This window comes from Nerophis ophidion, linkage group LG05 (assembly GCF_033978795.1).
Source record: "Nerophis ophidion isolate RoL-2023_Sa linkage group LG05, RoL_Noph_v1.0, whole genome shotgun sequence".
NCBI classification, from domain to species: domain Eukaryota; kingdom Metazoa; phylum Chordata; class Actinopteri; order Syngnathiformes; family Syngnathidae; genus Nerophis; species Nerophis ophidion.
In genome coordinates, this window is record NC_084615.1 from 6,255,950 (window position 1) to 6,279,021 (window position 23,072).

General features: G+C 41.1%; 1 protein-coding gene across 1 annotated transcript in view; it reads left to right on the plus strand.

The window, feature by feature from the left end:
- The window catches only part of LOC133552549 (dedicator of cytokinesis protein 2-like), a 393,779-nt gene that overhangs the window by 339,713 nt on the left and 30,994 nt on the right, over window positions 1-23,072 (plus strand). Inside the window, 6 exon segments of the mRNA XM_061899789.1 lie at window positions 5,665-5,775; window positions 5,903-5,992; window positions 9,947-10,051; window positions 13,919-14,060; window positions 19,094-19,347; window positions 22,926-23,012. Coding sequence (XP_061755773.1) covers window positions 5,665-5,775; window positions 5,903-5,992; window positions 9,947-10,051; window positions 13,919-14,060; window positions 19,094-19,347; window positions 22,926-23,012 — 789 coding nt within the window.

The window sequence follows — 23,072 nt, forward strand, 5'->3', positions numbered from 1 at the left end:
CTGGGAACGCCTCGGGATCCCCCGGGAAGAGCTGGACGAAGTGGCTGGGGAGAGGGAAGTCTGGGTTTCCCTGCTTAGGCTGTTGCCCCCCGCGACCCGACCTCGGATAAGCGGAAGATGATGGATGGATGGATATTTTTAAATCCAGATATTGTATTATCCACCTGAGCACATTGTTTTCTATTTTCTAGATAGCTCTTGATCCAGAGGACAGAGCTGGCCCTCGGATGCCGTACTTATCCAACTTATTTATTAACTGTCTGTGGTCTATGGTATCGAAGGCCTTTTTTAAATCAATATAGATGGCTATTGTAAATTCATCATTATCCATAGCAGTACTAACCTCCTCTAGCATATGCATTACTGCATACGTAGTTGTTCGATTTTCCCTAAAACCATACTGCTGCTGCACACACACACACACACACACACACACACACACACACACACACACACACACATTGCCTCTCATGCCTCTTTTGGGACACTCGGTGGCAGACGGGCAGAGGCATGCAGTGCATTGAGATAGTTCTTGGGGGAATTTAGTAGGATTTGGTCCAAAAAAACAAATGCACTGTTAGTAAAAATGAAGGTGATATGTTTTGACCCGACAGTATACTTGAATGGAACATTATGAGTACTTCAGGGAGGCTACTTACACACTGATTGATTGCTAGATTGTAGGGTTGGGCGATAAGGACTTTTATACTAGTGATTTAAAGCTACATAAGTAAACATTGATTGATTGATCAATATCTCGATATTTTTAGATCATGTCACGATACACCATATATATATCTCCATATTTTTGCCTTAGCCTTGAATGAACACTTGATACATATAATCCCAGCAGTATGATGATTCTATGTGTCTACATTCAAACATTCTTCTTCATATTCCATTAATATATGCTACTTTCGAAAGTTTCTTGCAGAGAGGGAAATCACAACTACCGTATTTCCTCGAAATGCCGCCGGGGCGCAAAATATTTTAAAACCTCTTCTCACTCCGGCGCTTACCAAAGGCATGCAGTAAAATTTAGACCTGAGCTTATAAATTTGAGTGTGATGTAAGGATACCATCATGAAAAGCACATTTAATAATAAAAACGTTTAGATCTTACCTTTGCTTATTAATGAAGTCCATGCGCAGCTCCTTCTGATTAAAAACATCGATAACTTGTTTATAGAAGTCTTCCTTATCTTTCTTCAGTTTGAAAAGTCTATCCGTCTCGATGGAGATCTTCCTTTATTACCTCCTGGTTCGATTGAAAGTCCAGTTTAGAAAACGGTTTTATTTTAGATATGTAATCCTCCATGTTGAATGAATGAATGGGTTTATTTTGAGCCATGCAAACAAAACAAGAGAATGACATAAAATACAAAATAAATATATAGATACATTATTTTTACACCTACATTGAAAACATTACATGTGACTAATCTTTTGTAGATGTCAAGATTGGCTCAAAAGGGAGTGGGAAGAAGTAAACTTATTAGGTCCCACCCCCATACATATACAATATATATATATACAATATATAATACAATAATATATATAATATAATTCAATTCAGTGGTTGCTGCTATATATTGTCTATATAAAATACATTTAAATTCACACACACTTACATATATACATATGTACACACACATATGTACACAACACACACATATATACACACACACATATGATAAATATATACAATTTATATATACATACATAAATATATATATATATATATATATACACACACACACACGTTAAAAGTGCTAGCGAGAGGAAAAAATAAAGGATCGCTGCTCACTCTTGCTGCTTGTTGTCACTTCTTCTGCAGCCGAGTAGTCGCCCTCTACCACCAGGAGGCGGGAGTCATTTAATGACTCATATTTGACACACGCAGCTACGGTATAGTAATAAAACATAGCTGCTTACTGTTCTTTTTAGCATATTCAATAGCTTGGACCTTAAATCCTACTGAATAGCTCTTAATCTTCTTCCCTTTATGCGATTTCAAATGATTGAAATCAGCCTCCTCCATTTTGAAAATGAGGACAGTGACGTGACGAGTTTGACCCGGCAGTAATACTAAGCAGGCGCATACGATATACACCTGGCAGAAATTCTCGACATGCGCTAATAAAAATAATATTGTGCGAAACGAGTTTGATCGGGCGTTAATCCTGAGCCGGCGGTAATGCTAAGCGTGCGCTAAATATTTTGCTAAACGAGTTTGACCTGGCAGTAATTCTAGTCAGGCGCATACTATACACCCGGCGGCCATTCAAGGAAATATTGTAAGTCGATTGACTAAAAGCGTATTTATTAAACAGTTATTAAGCAGTGGCACAAACATTCATCCATCCATCCATTTTCTACCGCTTATTCCCTTTTGGGGTCGCGGGGGGCGCTGGCGCCTATCTCAGCTACAATCGGGCGGAAGGCGGGGTACACCCTGGACAAGTCGCCACCTCATCACAGGGCCAACACAGATAGACAGACAACATTCACACTCACATTCACACACTAGGGCCAATTTAGTGTTGCCAATCAACCTATCCCCAGGTGCATGTCTTTGGAAGTGGGAGGAAGCCGGAGTACCCGGAGGGAACCCACGCATTCACGGGGAGAACATGCAAACACAAACATTCATGTAAATTCCAAAATTGTCAGAGACATTTTAAAACAAGCTATGAGTGCACTTTTGTGCATGATGTCACTAAGATGACATATCGAAACAACACTCAATTAAAGTGCACTTTTTGTACAGAACGCCACTACAATAGTTTAAAACAAATAAAGTGCACTTTTGTGCATGATGTCACTAAGATGACATATCAAAACAACACTCAATTAAAGTGCACTTTTTGTACAGAACGCCATTACAATAGTTTAAAACAAAGTGCACTTTTGTGCATGATGTCACTAAGATGACATATCAAAACAAAACTCAATTAAAGTGCACTTTTTGTACAGAACGCCACTACAATAGTTTAAAACAAATAAAGTGCACTTTTGTGCATGATGTCACACAAGATATTCAAATAAAAATGAACTGCATAATAGTGCTGCTATTTTTTGTAGCGACGCTTTTGCTGCATAATTACTGGACATATTCCCGCTTGAAGCCAAACCACCGCCAGACGATGGACCCCCTGCTGTTTTTCTTGGGAATTAATTTTTCTTTCATTTCTTACCAGATTTGCACCTTCTTTCTCTCGTATTACCACTCACCTTTAGCGTCACAGCTAATGTTACCCAGCTACCTCTTTGCTCGGGGAGGGTGTGTGACGTTGCACTTCTTTTACGTCTCTGTGAGAAGGAGAGACAAGAAGGAGTGGGAGGAGCCTGTAGTGTAATGCCCGCAGCTAAAAGCAACTGTGTGAGAGAACGTATACTCCAATATCACGATATAGTCATTTTCTATATCGCACAGAGACAAACCTGCAATATACTGTATGGAGAATATCGATATATCGCCCAGCCCTACTTGATTGGTTAAGTAGGGCTGGGCTTGATAAACATTTTATCCATGGTTCTCACCCGGAAAATGGTGGAGTGCCATCTCCGGGTTGGGGAGGAGACCCTGCCCCAAGTGGAGGAGTTCAAGGACCTAGGAGTCTTGTTCACGAGTGAGGGAAGAGTGGATGGTGAGATCGACAGGCGGATCGGTGCGGCGTCTTCAGTAATGCGGACGCTGTATCAATCCGTTGTGGTGAAGAAGGAGCTGAGCCGGAAGGCAAAGCTCTCAATTTACCGGTCGATCTACGTTCCCATCCTCACCTATGGTCATGAGCTTTGGGTCATGACCGAAAGGACAAGATCACGGGTACAAGCGGCCGAATTGCTGCTCCTCCACATGGAGAGGAGCCAGATGAGGTGGTTCAGGCATCTGGTCAGGATGCCACCCGTAGGTGTTTAGGGCACATCCGACTGGTAGGAGGCCACGGGGAAGACCCAGGACACGTTGGGAAGACTATGTCTCCCGGCTGGCCTGGGAACGCCTCGGGATCCTCCGGGAAGAGCTAGACAAAAGTGGCTGGGGAGAGGGAAGTCTGGGTTTCCCTGCTTAGGCTGCTGCCCCCGCAACCCGACCTCGGATAAGCAGAAGATGGATGGATGTAAAAATCAATCAATCAATCAATCAATCAAAGTTTACTTATATAGCCCTAAATTAAATTACAAGTGTCTCGACATCCTCCGCTCAAATCCCACATCAGGTCAAGAAATAACTCAATCCAATTGGATATCAATGAGAAATCTTGCAGGGAACCTCAGATTTGAGTCCAGTCCGTAGTGGATCTAACATAATAGTGAGAGTCCAGTCCATAGTGGATCCAACATAATAGTGAGAGTCCAGTCCATAGTGGATCTAACATAATAGTGAGAGTCCAGTCCATAGTGGATCTAACATAATAGCGAGAGTCCAGTCCATAGTGGATCTAACATAATAGTGAGAGTCCAGTCCATAGTGGATCTAACATAATAGTGTGAGAGTCCAGTCCATAGTGGATCTAACATAATAGCGAGAGTACAGTCCATAGTGGATCTAACATAATAGTGAGAGTCCAGTCCATAGTGGATCTAACATAATAGTGAGAGAGTCCAGTCCATAGAGAGAGTCCAGTCCATAGTGTATCTAACATAATAGTGAGAGTCCAGTCCATAGTGGATCTAACATAATAGTGAGAGTCCAGTCCATAGTGGATCTAATATAATAGTGAGAGTCCAGTCCATAGTGGATCTAACATAATAGTGAGAGTCCAGTCCATAGTGGATCTAACATAATAGTGAGAGAGTCCAGTCCATAGTGAGAGTCCAGTCCATAGTGGATCTAACATAATAGTGAGAGTCCAGTCCATAGTGGATCTAACATAATAGTGAGAGTCCAGTCCATAGTGGATCTAACATAATAGTGTGAGAGTCCAGTCCATAGTGGATCTAACATAATAGTGAGAGTCCAGTCCATAGTGGATCTAACATAATAGTGAGACTCCAGTCCATAGTGGATCTAACATAATAGTGTGAGTCCAGTCCATAGTGAATTTAACATAATAGTGTGAGAGTCCAGTCCATAGTGGATCTAACATAATAGTGTGAGAGTCCAGTCCATAGTGGATCTAACATAATAGTGAGAGTCCAGTCCATAGTGGATCTAACATAATAGTGAGTTTCCAGTCCATAGTGGATCTAACATAATAGTGAGAGTCCAGTCCATAGTGGATCTAACATAATAGTGTGAGAGTCCAGTCCATAGTGGATCTAACATAATAGTGAGTTTCCAGTCCATAGTGGATCTAACATAATAGTGAGAGTCCAGTCCATAGTGGATCTAACATAATAGTGAGTTCCCAGTCCATAGTGGATCTAACATAATAGTGAGAGTCCAGTCCATAGTGTATACTAGAGTATACAAATTAGTTTTAAGGTGAGACTTAAATGCTTCTACTGAGGTAGCATCTCTAGAACATTCGCCACAACAAACGCCCTAAATCCCGCAGACTAGTTTTAAAATAGTCATTACAAGTGCAGTGGTTCACACAACTGACTTCACTGCAGCTATTCACTCCGCGTCAGCACCGGAGAAAAATGAATGGATGAAACATGCTTTCATCATACATGGTGTCCTTCCCGCTCGGGTGTGTTTTGTCCGTTCCCCTCCAGTGGTCTGATGACACGTGCAGCCCCCAGTTTGAGTTCCACGGCTCCCAGACGCAGCGGCAGCTGAAAGAAACTCTCTACGACACCATCATCGACTACTTCGACATGGGCAAGGTCAGCATCGTCGTCCGCCTCACCCGCCCCGGTGGCCGCTGTTGGAACTGTCCAGACAAGAAAACATCCTTCCGAGTCTTCACCTCCCGTACTCGGCTGTGTTCTCTCCTGGCGTGTGTGCGTCTAGATGTGGGAAGAATCCATCACTCTGTGCAAGGAACTCGCCGACCAGTACGAGAACGAGATCTTTGACTACGAGTTACTCGGCAAGAGACTGGTAATGTGTGAGCTCGCCATCTTTTTGCCGCAGGATGTCAACACAGGGAGTTTGAGAAACACTTTCAATGCCAACAAATGCTTTTTTCATGTACAAACCCTGTTTTCATATGAGTTGGGAAATTGTGTTAAATATAAATATAAACAGAATACAATGATTTGTAAATCCTTTTCAAACCATATTCAGTTGAATATTCTACAAAGACAACATATTTGATGTTCAAACTCATAAACTTTATTTTTTTATTGCACGTGCCAAAGTAGTTGGGAAAGGGCATGTTCACCACTGTGTTACATCACATTTTCTTTTAACAACACTCAATAAACGTTTGGGAACTGAGGAAACTAATTGTTGAAGCTTTGAAAGTGGAATTCTTTCCCATTCTTGTTTTATGTAGAGCTTCAGTCCTTCAACAGTCCGGGGTCTCCGCTGTCGTATTTTACGCTTCATAATGCGCCACACGGGCTTCACGGTGGCAGAGGGGTTAGTGCGTCTGCCTCACAATACGAAGGTCCTGCAGTCCTGGGTTCAAATCCAGGCTCGGTATCTTTCTGTGTGGAGTTTGCATGTTCTCCCCGTGAATGCGTGGGTTCCCTCCGGGTACTCCGGCTTCCTCCCACTTCCAAAGACATGCACCTGGGGATAGGCCCCTCCCACCTCCAAAGACATGCACCTGGGGATAGGTTGATTGGCAACACTAAATTGGCCCTAGTATGTGAATGTTGTCTGTCTATCTGTGTTGGCCCTGCGATGAGGTGGCGACTTGTCCAGGGTGTACCCCGCCTTCCGCCCGATTGTAGCCGAGATGGGCGCCAGCGCCCCCCGCGATCCCAAAAGGGAATAAGCGGTAGAAAATGGATGGATAATGCGCTACACATTTTCCATGGGAGACAAGTCTGGACTGCAGGCGGCCCAGAAAAGTACCCACACTATTTTTTTTTTACGAAGCCACGCTGTTTTAACACGTGCTTAATGTGGCTTGGCATTGTCTTGCTGAAATAAGCAGGGGTGTCCATGAAAAAGACGGCGCTTGGATGGCAGCATATGGTATTCTAAAACCTGTATGTACCTTTCAGCATTAATGGTGCCTTCACAGATGTGTAAGTTACCCATGCCTTGGGCACTAATGCACCCCCATACCATCAACTTTGTGTCTATAACAGCCTGGATGGTTCGCTTCCTTTTTGGTCCGGATGACACGATGTTGAATATTTCCGAAAATAATTTGAAATGTGGACTCGTCAGATCACAGAACACTTTTCTACTTTGCATCAGTCCATCTTGGATGATCTCAGGCCCAGAGACGCTGGTGGTGTTTCTGGATGTTGTTGATGAATGTCTTTTGCTTTGCATAGTAGAACTTTAACTTGCACTTACAGATGTAGCGACCAACTGCATTTAGTGACAGTGGTTTTTTTGAAGTGTTACTGAGCCCATGTGGTGATATCCTTTAGAGATTGATGTCGGTTTTTGATACAGTGCCGTCTGAGGGATGGAAGGTCACGGTCATTCAATGTTGGTTTCCGGCCATGCCGCTTACGTGGAGTGATTTCTCCAGATTCTCCGAACCTTTTGATGATATTATGGAGCGTAGATGTTGAAATCCCTAAATTTCTCGCAATTGCACTTTGAGAAAGGTTGTTCTTAAACTGTTTGACTATTTGCTCACGCAGTTGTGGACAAAGGGGTGTACCTCGCCCCATCCTTTCTTGTGAAAGACTGAGCATTTATTGGGAAGCTGTTTTTATAGCCAATCATGGCACCCACCTGTTCCCAATTAGCCTGCACACCTGTGGGATGTTCCATATAAGTGTTTGATGAGCATTCCTCAACTTTACCAGTATTTATTGCCACCTTTGCCAACTTTTTTGTCACGTGTTGCTGGCATCAAATTCTAAAGTTAATGATTATTTGCAAAAAAAAAATGTTTATGAGTTTGAACATCAAATATGTTGTCTTTGTAGCATATTCAACTGAATATGGGTTGAAAATTATTTGCAAATCATTGTATTCTGTTTATATTTACATCTAACACAATTTCCCAACTCATATGGAAACGGGGTTTGTAAAACCAACCAAGTATAGAATACTTAGCAGCCTAATTTACGGCCAAAACTAACACCAATGAGGAATTATTTGATCATGTTATTTGGCTGTCTTCTTACGTTTCACATTGCCATGATGACAGCCGTGCTAATTTAAGAATCCTTTTCCTCAGCGTATCAGCATGTTGAGAAGGAAATAAGCACTGACACTACCCATATCCACGTAGCTTTTATTTGTCGGAAAGATCTGTGGCCCTGTCAGTCGTACTACACATCGACGTACGGGCTAACCAGCATATATTTCCCCCATTTCGTCTTGCTACTGCCACTGGTAAAGTTACTAAACATTTCAGACCTTCGTACATTTCGAACTTCGTACTTTATTTTTTTTATTATTTTTTTTAAATTGATCTCAATTCTGTACACTGCTGCTGGAATTTTAATTTTCCTGAAGTAACTCTCCTGAAGGAATCAATAAAGTACTATCTATCCATCTATCTATACATCTACATCGAAAAGGCCTTGTTACCATACTCAACTTATCCATGACAAAGCCAGGAACAAAACGAGGATTTGTATCGGGGATGCCTTTGAAAGATGGAGACCATTGAAAGCGGGGAATATTTTTTTTCATCTGACGCCAAACTAGCAGCCTGTATGTCCATGTGTCATTGACCGGGCTAGCATGCTAGCGCTAAGAACCATCACACCAAGCATTGGTTGCAGGAACATACTAACTTTGTTAGACAAGATCATAGACTGTATTGGACAATATAGTCTACATACTAAAAGTCCATTTCCATTTATTACAAGTAATAAGGAAACGTAAATGCCTGATTTAGCTATCAAGGAGGAAATTAGCAAGTTTGGCATCAGGCATTCAATGGTCTCCATCTTTCAAAGGCATCCCCGATACAAATCCTCGTTTTGTTCCTGACTTTGTCATGGATAAGTTGAGTATGGTAACAAGGCCTTTTCGATGTACGAAGGTCTGAAATGTTTAGTAACTTTACCAGTGGCAGTAGCAAGACGAAACGGGGGAAATATATGCTGGTTAGCCCGTACGTCGATGTGTAGGGCAACGGATCCTTCCGACAAATAAAAGCTACGTGGATAGATTGACTAAGGTCTGACATGATTAGTAACTTTACCAGTGGCAGTAGCTAGACAAAGATGGCGGTGCGTAACTGGCAACCTGGGATGTGACACACTCACAGACTTTCTAATTGGTCAAACGGTGGAGGGCGTGGCATGGAAATGAAAACAATAACATGATTTCGGGGCTGTCAAACTCATTTTGAATAGACCATATCCTGGCTGAACTACTGTTATCAGTTGATTGTTTGAGACTTGTATTAGTAGATTGCACAGTTCAGTAAAAATTCCGTACAATTGACCACTTAATAGTCACACTGGAATAAGTCTTTCACGTTAATCAACTCAGTGATCGAGGTATAGGAAAAGAACATCATTTATTCAAGCCTTTTGACATATCAGGGCCATTTAATGATGACTTGACATGAAATGATGACTCCGTTAAAGTAATTCTATTCATTGCTTGTGTTGTGCTATTTCCAAGCCTCCACCTTTGGTACTACGCCTCTCTCTCTCTTCCAAACACCTCCCCCCACTGGTTGGACCTCACCTTTTTGCAACATTGGAGAAAAATCCTTCATTACAACTCCTGCAGTTTGCTCTCTCAGCTAATGTAGAATTTATGCGCTTGTAAAAATGACCTTGAATGCTGTGCACTTTATTTTCTTCAACATCCATCACCATCTAAGTCCTCGCATTCTGCTGAGAGCAGCTTTGCCAGCAGATAAAAGAAAAAAAAAGAATGCTACAACTGCACATGTAATGCACCGAGTGTGGATTTGTTTTTTTTCCTTCTCCCTCTCTGTGTCTGCAGGAGAAACAGGCAAAGTTCTACGAGAACATTATGAAGATACTGAGGCCCAAGCCGGACTACTTTGCAGTGGGATACTACGGCCAGGGCTACCCTCCATTTCTCAGGGTGTGTTTTCCTGTTTGCTGCTAAATTGTACGCTCTGCACGCAATCTGACATGAAACGCAATTCCTGAACTTAAGTACTGACAGAATGTAGTTTGAATGTAAGAATAGTTTGAATGTTGAAGAGTTTGAATTTCCAGGAAAACCGGAATTTGGTTTGGAACTTGGAAAAAGTGTTAGTTGGATGAGTGGAACGTGTTGAAGGTGGAATGGTATGAATGGGTTGAAAAATGTGAAAACGGTGGAAGTTTGAAAAATGGCCAATTCATTTTGAATGGGAAAAAATTCCCAGAAAACCTGGAATTATGGGAAATCTGGGAATTTTGGGAATTTTTCAAGGGAAAGCCTGCGATTCCCAAATAGGCTGAACAGTTTGAAGTAGTAACATGTTGAATTGAGAAATGGTATTATGGAATTTTGGGAAAAACTGGGCTTTTTCCAGTTTAAAAAAAGGAGTATTTTGAAGGTGGAACGGTTGAAAAATGTGGAATCAGTAGTCGCCACAAAAAAGGGTGGAAACAGGGTTTTGGAAAACCAGGAAATCTGGAAAATTCTATACTTGTTTTGAACTTGGAAAAAGGGTAGTTTGAATTTCCAGGATGGTGGAATGGTATGATTGGGTTGAAAAATGTGGAAATGGTGGAAGTTTGAAAAATGGCCAATACATTTTTGAATGGGAACAAATTCCTGAAAAACCTGGAATTCTGGAAATTCTGGGAATTTTTAGATTTTTTCAAGGGAAAGCCTGCGATTCCCAAATAGGCTGAACAGTTTGAAGTTGGAACGGTTTGAATCGTTTGAAGTAGTAACATGTTGAATTGAGAAATGGTATTACGGAATTCCTGGAATTTTGGGAAAAACAGGGATTTTCCAGTTTAAAAAAGGAACATTTTGAAGGTGGAACGGTTGGAAAATGTGGAAGCAGTAGTCGCCACAAAAAAGGGTGGAAACAGGGTTTTGGAAAACCAGGAAATCTGGAAAATCCCATACTTGTTTTGAACTTGGAAAAAGGGTAGTTTGAATTTCCAGGATGGTGGAATGGTATGAATGGGTTGAAAAATGTGGAAATGGTGGAAGTTTGAAAAATGGCCAATACATTTTTGAATGGGAACAATTTCCTGAAAAACCTGGAATTCTGGAAAATCTGGGAATTTTTGGAATTTTTCAAGAGAAAGCCTGTGATTCCCGAATAGGCGGAACAGTTCGAAGTTGGAACAATTTGAATTGCTTAAAGTAGTAATTGAGAAATGGTATTACAGAATTACTGGAATTTCGGGAAAACCCAGAATTGTTCCAGTTCAAAAAAGGAATGTTTTGAAGGTGAAACGGTTGAAACGTGTTGAAAAATGTCAAAAGAGTAGTCGCCAGAAAAAAGGGTGGAAATAGGGTTTTGGAAAACCAGGAAATCTGGAAAATCCTATTTTTGTCTTGAACTTGTAAAAAGGGAAGTTTGAATTTCCAGGATAGTGGAATGTGTTGAAAGTAGAAGAGGTTGAAAAATGAAGAGATTGTGGAAGTTTGAAAAATGGCCAATTAATTTTGAATGGGAAAGATTTCCCAGAAATCTCGGAATTCTGGGAAATCTGGGAATTGTTTGAATTTTTCAAGGGAAAGCCTGCGATTCCCGAATAGGCTGAACAGTTTGAAGTAGTAATATGTTGATTTGAGAAATGGTATTGCGGAATTCCGGAAAAAAGTTCAAAAAAGGAATGCTTTTACGGTGGAACGGTTGAAATGCGTTGAAAAATGTGGAAAAAGTAGGCGCCAGAAAAAAGGGTAGGAATAGGGTTTTTGAAAACTAGGAAATCTGGAAAATCCTATACTTGTTATGAACTAAGGAAAAAGAGTAGTTTGAATTTCCAGGATGGTGAAATGTGTTGAAGGTGGAATGGTATGAATAGGTTGAAAAAAGTGGAAATGGTCAAAGTTCGAAAAATGGCCAATATATTTTGATTGGGAAACCTTTCCCAGAAAACCTGGATTTCTGGGAAATCTGGGATTTTTGGGATTTTTTCAAGGGAAAGCCTGCGATTCCTAAATAGGCTGAACAGTTTGAAGTTGGAACGGATTGAATTTGATAAAAAAATGTAGAAGGAGAAGTCGCCAGAAAAAGCGTCAAAAAAGTGTTCGAAAAAAGGGAATTCGGGGAATTTCTGGATTTTTTTGACCTTGGAAAAACTAAAGTTTGAATTTCCAGTATGAGTGGAATATGTTGAAGGTGGAATTGTATGAATGGGTTGAAAAATCTGGAAATGGTGGAAGTTTGAAAAATGACCAATTCATTTTGAATGGGAAAAAATTCACAGAAAACCTGGAATTCTGGAAAATTTTTGAATTTTCCAAGGGAAAGCCTGCGATTCCCAGATAGACTGAACAGTTTGAAGTTGGAACGGTTTGAATTGTTTGAAGTAGTAACATGTTGAATTGAAAAATGGTATTACGGAATTCCTGGAATTTCGCGAAAACCGGGAATTTTTCCAGTTCAAAAAAGGAATGTTTTGATGGTCGAACGGTTGAAATTGGAATGAGTCGTTGCCAGAAAAAAGGGTTGAAATCGGGTTTTGGAAAACCAGGAATTCTGGAAAATCCTATACTTGTTTTGAACTTAGAAAAAGGGCGGTTTGAATTTCCAGGCTGACTGGAATATGTTGAAGGTGGAATGGTATGAATGGGTTGAAAAAGGTGTAAATGGTAGAAGTTTGAAAAATGGGCAATTCATTTTGAATAGGGAAACATTTCTCAGAAAACCTACAATTCTGGGAAATCTGGGATTTTTTTTAAGGGAAAGCGGGCGATTCCCAAATAGACTGAACAGTGTGAAGTTTGAACGATTTGAATCGTTTGAAGTAGTAACATGTTGAATTGAGAAATGGTATCATGGATTGCTGGGAATTTCGCAAAAAAACGGGAAATTTTCCTGTTCAAAAAATGAATTTTTTTGACGGTCGAACGGTTGAAATGCATTGAAAAACGTGGAAGGTGTAGTCGCCAGAAAATAGGGTGGAAACAGGGTTTTGGAAATCTGGAAAATCCTTTTTTTTGTTTTGAACTTGAAAAAAGGGTAGTTTGAATTTCCAGGATGGTGGAATGTGTTAAAGGTGGAATGCTATGAATGGGTTGAAACATTTTTAAATGGCGGAAGTTTGAAAAATGGCCAATTCATTTTGAATGGGAAAAATTTCCCCCAAAAACTGTAATTATGGGAAATCTGGGAATTTTTATTTTTTTCATGGGAAATCCTGCGATTCCTGAATAGGCTGAACAGTTGGAACGGTTTGAATCGTTTGAAGTAGTAACATGTTGAATTGAGAAATGGTATTATGGAATTTCGGGAAAAACGGGAATTTTCCCTGTCCATAAAAGGAATGTTTCGTCGGTAGAACGGTTGAAATGCATTGAAAAACGTGGAAGAATTAGTCGCCAGATAAAAAGGGTGGAAACAGGGTTATGGAAAACCAGGAAATCTGAAAAATCCTATACTTGTTTTGAACTTGGAAAAAGGGGTAGTTTGAATTTCCAGGATGTTGGAATGTGTTGAAGGTGGAATGCTATAAATGGGTTGAAAAAAGTGGAAATGGCGGAAGTTTGAAAAGTGGCCTATTTATTTTTGAATGGGAAAAATTTGCCGGAAAACCTGGAAATCTAGGAATTTTTTGAATTTTCGGCTGCGATTCCCAAATAGGCTGAACCGTTTGAAGTTGCTTACACAAAACAACTTTATAGAAACCTAGAAAATCTATGGGGTTCAAACAACTGCCCCTCAGAGAGTGTTTATTTTTTATAGCTACAGATAAAATTCCATTTTGGGTTGGAGAGGAGCGAGGTGGAATTGTTTTTCAACATTGCACAGTAATTGTTCATTTCCAACAGAACAAGGTGTTCATCCACCGAGGTAAAGAGTACGAGCGCAGAGAGGACTTCCAGAACCAGCTGATGAGCCAGTTCCCCAGCGCCGTGCGCCTCAACACCACCACCATGCCTGGGGACGACATCTGGAACTCCCCCCTGCAGTGTATCCTTGTCTGGTCTCTTTGGGAGGATTTGCTGCAGACGACATAGTCAGTGATCACTCTGCTGTTTTTAAGGAGCTGTAAAAATGTGAATTTCACAACTGAACTCTCGGGCCACCAGTTGAATAGCCTGAATGACGAAAAAGAGGGGACCTCAGACGGAACCTTGAGGAACACCACTAGTGTAACTAACCAAGTCCAACAAATGACTACAGACTGCATTTGAAATAAACAAAGTACCGTATTTTTTCGGATTATAAGTCGCTCCGGAGTAAAAAAAGAAGGAAAAAAACATATATAAGTCACACTGGAGTATAAGTCGCATTTTTGGGGGGAAATTTATTTGATAAAATCCAACAGCAAGAATAGACATTTCAATCAATCAATCAATCAATCAATGTTTATTTATATAGCCCCAAATCACAAATGTCTCAAAGGACTGCACAAATCATTACGACTACAACATCCTCGGAAGAACCCACAAAAGGGCAAGGAAAACTCACACCCAGTGGGCAGGGAGAATTCACATCCAGTGGGACGCCAGTGACAATGCTGACTATGAGAAACCTTGGAGAGGACATCAGATGTGGGCAACCCCCCCCCTCTAGGGGACCGAAAGAAATGGATGTGGAGCGGGTCTAACATGATACTGTGAAAGTTCAATCCATAGTGGCTCCAACACAGCAGCGAGAGTTCAGTTCAAGCAGATCCAAGACAGCAGCGAGAGTCCCGTCCACAGGAAACCATCTCAAGCGGAGGCGGATCAGCAGCCTAGAGATGTCCCCAACCGATACAGGCGAGCGGTCCATCCTGGGTCCCGACGAGCGGTCCATCCTGGGTCTCGACTCTGGACAGCCAGTACTTCATCCATGGTCATCGGACCGGACCCCCTCCACAAGGGAGGGGGGGACATAGGAGAAAGAAAAGAAGCGGCAGATCAACTGGTCTAAAAAGGAGGTCTATTTAAAGGCTAGAGTATACAGATGAGTTTTAAGGTGAGACTTAAATGCTTCTACTGAGGTAGCATCTCGAACTGTTACCGGGAGGGCATTCCAGAGTACTGGAGCCCGAACGGAAAACGCTCTATAGCCCGCAGACTTTTTTTGGGCTCTAGGAATCACTAATAAGCCGGAGTCCTTTGAACGCAGATTTCTTGCCGGGACATATGGTACAATACAATCGGCAAGATAGGATGGAGCTAGACCGTGTAGTATTTTATACGTAAGTAGTAAAACCTTAAAGTCACATCTTAAGTGCACAGGAAGCCAGTGCAGGTGAGCCAGTACAGGTGTAATATGATCAAACTTTCTTGTTCTTGTCAAAAGTCTAGCAGCCGCATTTTGTACCAACTGTAATCTTTTAATGCTAGACATGGGGAGACCCGAAAATAATACGTTACAGTAATCAAGACGAGACGTAACAAAATCATGGATATTTGAAAGGCAATTTAAAATAAATAAAGAATAGTGAACAGGCTGAATAAGTGTAGGTTATATGAGGCATAAAAAGGCAACTGCTATGTTAACCTAACATATTATGGTAAGAGTCATTCTAATAACTATAACATATAGAGCAGGGGTGCCCATTACGTCGATCGCGAGCTACCAGTCGACCGCGGGGGGTGTGTCACTCGATCTCCAGCCAGGCTTTTAAAAAAAATAGACCTAAAAATGAGTGATCATCAATCTTCACCAAGACGTCACTTAAATGACATTCACGGTACCGGAGGGTCTTGTGAGATGACGCTGGCTGCTGCAAGATCATTATTATGAAAATATGACCGAGAGGAAGGCGAGAAACACTTTTTATTTCAACAGACTCTCGCGCCGTACCTTCCGTCAAAACTCTAAAGGCCGACTGCACATTTCCTATCTTCACAATAAAAGCCCTGCTTCACGCTGCCTGCGCTAAATAAATACAGAGTCTCGGAAAACTGGCGTGCACAAGCGATCCCTCAGAAAGCTGGCGTGCACATCACTTGTGCACGCCAGCTTTCTGAGACTCTTATTTAGTTAGCGCAGGCAGCATGAAGCAGGGCTTTTATTGTGAAGATAGGAAATGTGCAGTCGGCCTTTAGAGTTTTGACGGAAGGGACGGCGCGAAAGTCTGTTGAAATAAAAAGTGTTTCTCGCCTTCCTCTCTGTCATTTTTTCATAATAATGAACTGGCAGCAGCCAGCGTCATCTCACAAGACCCTCGGGTGCCGTGAATGTCAATCAAGCAAGCTACGGAATTTGCCGCCAATGTTTTTCTTGTAAAGTGTATGGAAGCTGGATGAATTAGATGCCAAAAACCAACCACTTTCATGTGGTATTGTACAGAAAGGACAACTTTTTTTCTCCTCCATTTGAAAATGTGGGCGTTATCATCATTACTGTCTGATTCCAATCAATGCAAGTCATCAGAATCAGGTAATACACCAACTTATATTCTTGTCTTCGTGAAAGAAAGACATCTATATGTGTTACACATGCTTGTATTATCATTAAACACATTTAACTTGTTTAGAAAAATGTCTCTTTCATAAATAAATAAATATAAATGATATATATAAATGAGGTAGATCCCCTCGAGTTGGTCAATTGAAAAGTAGCTCGCCTGCAGAAAAAGTGTGGGCACCCCTGATATAGAACATGCTATACCTTTACCAAACTATCTGTCACTGTTATGGTTTCAAAAAAGGAATCCAATTGTGGATCAGTAAAAAGTCTATTTAATAGCAAAAAAATCACTGGAGAAAATAATTTAAGAGGAACAAAAGTCAGCTCCAGGAAGACGGGGTCAAAAATCTGTCAAGCATCTGAGGAAATACAAAAACAGGAATCAAAAAAAAATCAGGGCAAAGGTCAGAATGATGGCTGTTCAGGTTCGAGTGTACCCCAGGCAACGGACAAACTGGCACTGGCTGGGTGGAGATCCAGGGTTTAAGTCAGGTCGTTGATTAGGTGCAGGTGGGCTCTGATGGCTAGCAGCACACCTGCAACTGACGACCAGGGACAGACTTGCAGCTACAAGAGGGAACAAAAAGGCAGGAGAACCGCCCTCATGACAGTTATTCCTAATCCATAAATCCCATGAAATCGTCTTCCTGGATGTGGCTTCTAAACAACTCTGCCAAATCCAAAGGTATGCGGCGCTTCCTCTTGTCCTTTTCTGCTGCATATTTCACTACGTCCATGTTATGGATTTGCAAGAGGAGTGACGGCAACGGACACCAGAGGGCAGTAGTTTTCGTAAATGTATTATATATCTATAGTCTATATATATAATAATAACAAACAATACTACTGAACTATATAATGGAGTGTGACAAAATCCAAGAGTGTATGCGTGTGACTATGTGTGTGGATTAGCTGAAGTGTGACATACCAAAGTGTTGCAAGTTGGTGTGATTACATGTACCATGTTTAATGTGTGCCATGCTATGTGAGGTTTTTTTCCTTGCACTTAGTCTGGACCCCTCCTGAGTGTCTAGCCTTAGACTGATTTTTTTTTTTTTTACTCTCCACCCTCCCCCAATGTCACCCTTTTCTCACCTTTTTAAGGATCGCCATAAGTTGCTGATCCGTTGGCGGTCCTGTCTTGTCCCCCCTGTAACGTATGTCTGCTCTAGGCGGGACTGTGCCGAAAATGTAATTTCAGTTCTTATATGTCCTCTACACTGCAAAAACTGAAATCTAAGTAAGATTTAATATCTCAAATAAGGGTGATATTTGCTTATTTTATGTCTGATAAGATAATTATCCTCAGTAAGCAGATTTTATGTTAGTGTTTTTCTTGTTTTAAGGGTTTTGGTCCTAAATGATCTCAGTAAGATATTACAGCTTGTAGCTGAGATGTCATGACCTATATTGCGTAGTGAAGTGAAGTGAATTATATTTATATAGCGCTTTTTCTCTAGTGACTCAAAGCGCTTTACATAGTGAAACCCAATATCCAAGTTACATTCAAACCAGTGTGGGTGGCACTGGGAGCATGTGGGTAAAGTGTCTTGCCCAAGGACACAACGGCAGTGACTAGGATGGCGGAAGCGGGAATCGAACCTGCAACCCTCAAGTTGCTGGCACGGCCACTCTACCAACCGAGCTAAACATGCTTGAAACTAGAATATCCATCCATCCATCCATTTTCTACCGCTTATTCCCTTTTGGGGTCACGGGGGGCGCTGGCGCCTATCTCAGCTACAATCGGGCGGAAGGCAGGGTACACCCTGGACAAGTCGCCACCTCATCACAGGGCTAACACAGATAGACAGACAACATTCACACTCACATTCACACACTAGGGCCCATTTAGTGTTGCCAATCAACCTATCCCCAGGTGCATGTCTTTGGAAGTGGGAGGAAGCCGGAGTACCCGGAGGGAACCCACGCATTCACGGGGAGAACATGCAAACTCCACACAGAAAGATCCTGAGCCTGGATTTGAACCCAGGACTGCAGGACCTTCGTATTGTGAGGCAGACGCACTAACCCCTCTGCCACCGTGAAGCCCAACTAGAATATCAACTGTTGCAAAGCTGTGTCAACAACACCCACAAGTATAAAAGTACTTTTTTAAAGTAATAATTTATTTTTTTATGTCAAGATAATGCCACTAGCATTTACTTAATTTAGGAATATTTTTCAACATATTGAGCAAAAAGGTCTCATATTTTTTTCCTACCAAGAAAAGTGCACTTGTTATTAGTGAGAATATACTTATTTTAAGGTATTTCTGATTCATTGAGGTTAGTTAATTTTACTTGTTTTGGAAAGTCTTGACAAGCCAAATTTTCTTGTTCCATTGGCAGATAATTTTGCTTAGTTCAAGTAAAATACCCCTCATTTTTGTATTTTCTTCCCTTGTTTTTGAAGACTGACTTTTTGCAGTGTACATGTTGGGAACGGACAAAATAAAGCTTGTCACTTGTCTATGGTGCCAAATTTGGCTCTTGTGGCCCCGAGATGAAAAAGCCTTTAAACACTTGAGCTACCAGTATTTATACAAGACTATTTCCCATGAAGTGTTGCATTTCCTTAGCGGCGTAAAACAGATATTCAGTGTTTCACTGTGCAGCCCGTGCTAGAGATCCCTCCCCGCCTGAAGAACAAACCCGTGCCGGACCAGATCATCAAGTCAGTACTATTTGAAGAGGACAATGTGTGCCAGGAGCCAACAAGAAGATATTTCAATAACACTGACCTTTGATTGACACAATCTAGCTTCTACAAGTCCAACTACGTGCAGCGGTTCCACTATTCTAGACCCGTGAGGAAAGGACCAGTGGACCCAGACAACGAGTTTGCTGTGAGTGGGTTTTTATGTACATGATTACCAAGTTGCAGTCAAATTGAAACCAGGCTCTCCCACTCAATGCACTGGTACTTTGGTATAGTTTCTGTCACAACATTAGGTACACGATTATTAGCTATGTTGGTGTTAGCATTGTCAAGTTCAAACACTGATGACATCTATTAAACAAGACAAGAAGCAAGGAATTAAACAGAAACAAAAATTTAATTTGGCTCAATGAGGAGAAACCTGCACCCTTGTACAGTGTTCCACCACGCTCTGATGAAAGACTGGAGCTATCAATCCGTCTTAGAACCATCAATCCGTCAATCCTTACCGTGTCCAGGCCAGGTAAGGCTCGTCGTGTTGAGTCAAATTAAGCCGCAGGCTCCACTCCGGGTGATGCCTTTCTGTCAATTCCTTTAAGTTTCAGCCTTGCAACCATACCTGCCTTAATCATATTGACTCCTCAGTGGCCTAGTGGTTAGAGTGTCCGCCCTGAGATCGGTAGGTCGTCAGTTCAAATCCAAAGACTATAAACATGGGACCCATTGCCTCCCTGCTTGGCACTCAGCATTAAGGGTGGGGATTGGGGGTTAAATCACCATAAATGATTCCCGGGCGTGGCACCCCTGCTGCCCACTGCTCCCCTCACCTCCCAGGGGGTGATCAAGGGTGATGGGTCAAATGCATAAAGTTATTTCAATCATTGGTACTTTAACTTTATTTGGACTTTCCCTGATTACATGGCAACAGCTGTTTCTAAAGGAAGGGGGGTCGTAAACAGCCGTCACCTGAGGTTACAAAACGGTTCAAAGAAAAGGTGCCTGGAGAGGGGGGTCAGGTCCTGCTTCCTCTCCGCTTTGTAGATCTCGGGTCAAGACAAAATCTTCCTGTGGATTACAATACATCAAAGAAATTGACACCTACACGTCGCTTCCTATCCTACGTTTGAGTTTTACAAGCTTTTTGATTGGTAAGATCAAAGACAGCTATTGTAATTCATTGAAAATCAAAATGTTACTGTAAAAATGCAGTTGTTTTTAAATTTACAGTAAAAAATCTAATTGGTATCTTACAGTAGAATTCTGGCAACTGAGCTTCCATTATTTTAACCTCAACAACTAGGGATGTCCGATAATATCGGACTGCTGATATTAACGGACGATAAATGCTTTAAAATGGGACATTGAAAATGATCGGTATTTGTTTTATAAAGTTATATTTAGGACTTTTTTGCTGTGTGTAGGGAGAAGTACAGAGCGTCAAAGGCACTTCCTTTGCGTGTCGGTCCAGTCACATCATTTTCACACACACACACAAGTGAATGTAAGGCATACTTGGTCAACAGCCGTACAGGTCACACTGAGGGTGGCCGTAGAAACAACTTTAACACTGTTACTAATATGCGCCACACTGTGGCAAACAAGAATGACAAACACATTTTGGGAGAACATCCGCACCGTAACACAACATAAACACAACAGAACAAATACCCAGAAGCCTTTGCATCACTAACTCTTCCGGGGACGCTACAATATACACCCCCCGCCCCCTTCAACCGCTCATCTCTATCTACATCTATATCTAAATTTCCCATAGTTGTAGTGTAGTTGTTAAAAATAATAATGCACTTCGTGACTTCAATAATAAATATGGCAGCGCCATGTTGGCATTTTTTTTCCCATAACTTGAGTTGATTTATTTTGTAGAACCCTGTTGCATTGTTTAATGCATCCAGCGGGGCATCACAACAAAATGAGGCATAATAATGTGTTCATTCCACAACTGTATATATCAGTATCGGTTGATATCGGAATCGATAATTAAGAGTTGGACAATATCGGAATATTGGCAAAAAAAGCCATTATCGGAAATATCAAATGAAAGCAGCAGTACTGTTTTTCCATTTAGTTTAATTTATTATTTCTTCGGTCAGTGGTCAACAAAATAAACAGTTTTACATAAATATAAACTATTTACAGTAACATATACTACAATTTGAGGTGAAATTACTGCAACCTTCCATGTATTTTTTTACCGTATTTCCTTGAATTGCCGCCGGCGTTTACCAAAGGCATGTGGTAAATTCAGGCCTGCGCTTATAAATTTGAGTGTGATGTAAGGATACCATCATGAAAAGCACATTTAATTAAAAAAAACGTTATTATGGTCTTACCTTTACTTATAAATGAAGTCCATGCGCAGCTCCTTCTGATCAAAAGCATCGATAACTTGTTTATAGAAGTCTTCCTTATCTTCCTTCAGTTTTAAAAGTCTCTCTGTCTCGATGGAGATCTTCATTATTACCTCCTGCTTCGATTGAAAGTCCAGTTACTTCAATTATAAGTAAAGGTCAGGCCATAATAAAGTTTTTTTTTATTAAATGTGCTCTTCATGATGGTATCCTTACATCACACTCAAATGTATAAGCACAGGCCTAAATTTACCGCATGCCTTTGGTATTTAAGGTCCAAGCTATTGAATATGCTAAAAAGAACAGTAAGCAGCTATGTTTTATTAATATACCGTAGCTGCGTGTGTCAAATATGAGTCATTAAATGACTCCCGCCTCCTGGTGGTAGAGGGCGCTAGTGATCCTTCTTGCGACTACTCGGCTGCAGAAGAAGTGACAACAAGCAGCGATCGTTTATTTTTTCCTCTCGCTTGCACTTTCAACATGGAGGATTACATATCTAAAATAAAACAGTTTTCTAAACTGGACTTTCAATGGAAGCAGGAGGTAATAAAGGAAGATCTCCATTTTAAAACTGAAGAAAGATAAGGAAGTTTTCTATAAACGAGTTATAGATGATTTTGATCAGAAGGAGCTGTGCATGGACTTCATTTATAAGTAAAGGTCAGGCCATAATAAAGTTTTTTTTTTAATTAAATGTGCTTTTCATGATGGTATCCTTACATCACACTCAAATGTATAAGCGCAGGCCTAAATTTACCGCATGCCTTTGGTATTTAAGGTCCAAGCTATTGAATATGCTAAAAAGAACAGTAAGCAGCTACGTTTTATTAATATACCGTAGCTGCGTGTGTCAAATATGAGTCATTAAATGACTCCCGCCTCCTGGTGGTAGAGGGCGCTAGAGATCCTTCTTGCGACTACTCGGCTGCAGAAGAAGTGACAACAAGCAGCGATCGTTTATTTATTCCTCTCGCTTGCACTTTTAACATGGAGGATTACATATCTAAAATGAAACCGTTTTCTAAACTGGACTTTCAATCGAAGCAGGAGGTAATAAAGGAAGATCTCCATGGAGACAGAGAGACTTTTAAAACTGAAGAAAGATAAGGAAGACTTTTATAAACAAGTTATTGATGCTTTTGATCAGAAGGAGCTGCGCATGGACTTCATTTATGAGTAAAGGTAAGCTCATAACGTTTTTTTTTAATTAAATTTGCTTTTCATGATGGTATCCTTACATCACACTCAAATTTATAAGCGCAGGCCTAAATTTACCGCATGCCTTTGGTAAACGCCGGAGTGAGAAGAGGTTTTAATTAATTAGCGCCCCGGCGGCAATTCAAGGGAATACGGTAGAATGTGTAACTCTGACGTAATGAATGCTGTCTTCAAGTCTATGTGGATCGAGCGCACAACCTTCACCACCTTCTATAAATTGCCGGGGATCCTGCGCTGGTTCGAGGCCATTGACATGCAACATGTAAGTCTAGTCAGCCTTCGATCCATCCTGCGTATTTACAGTGAATAATGTCTTTCTGTT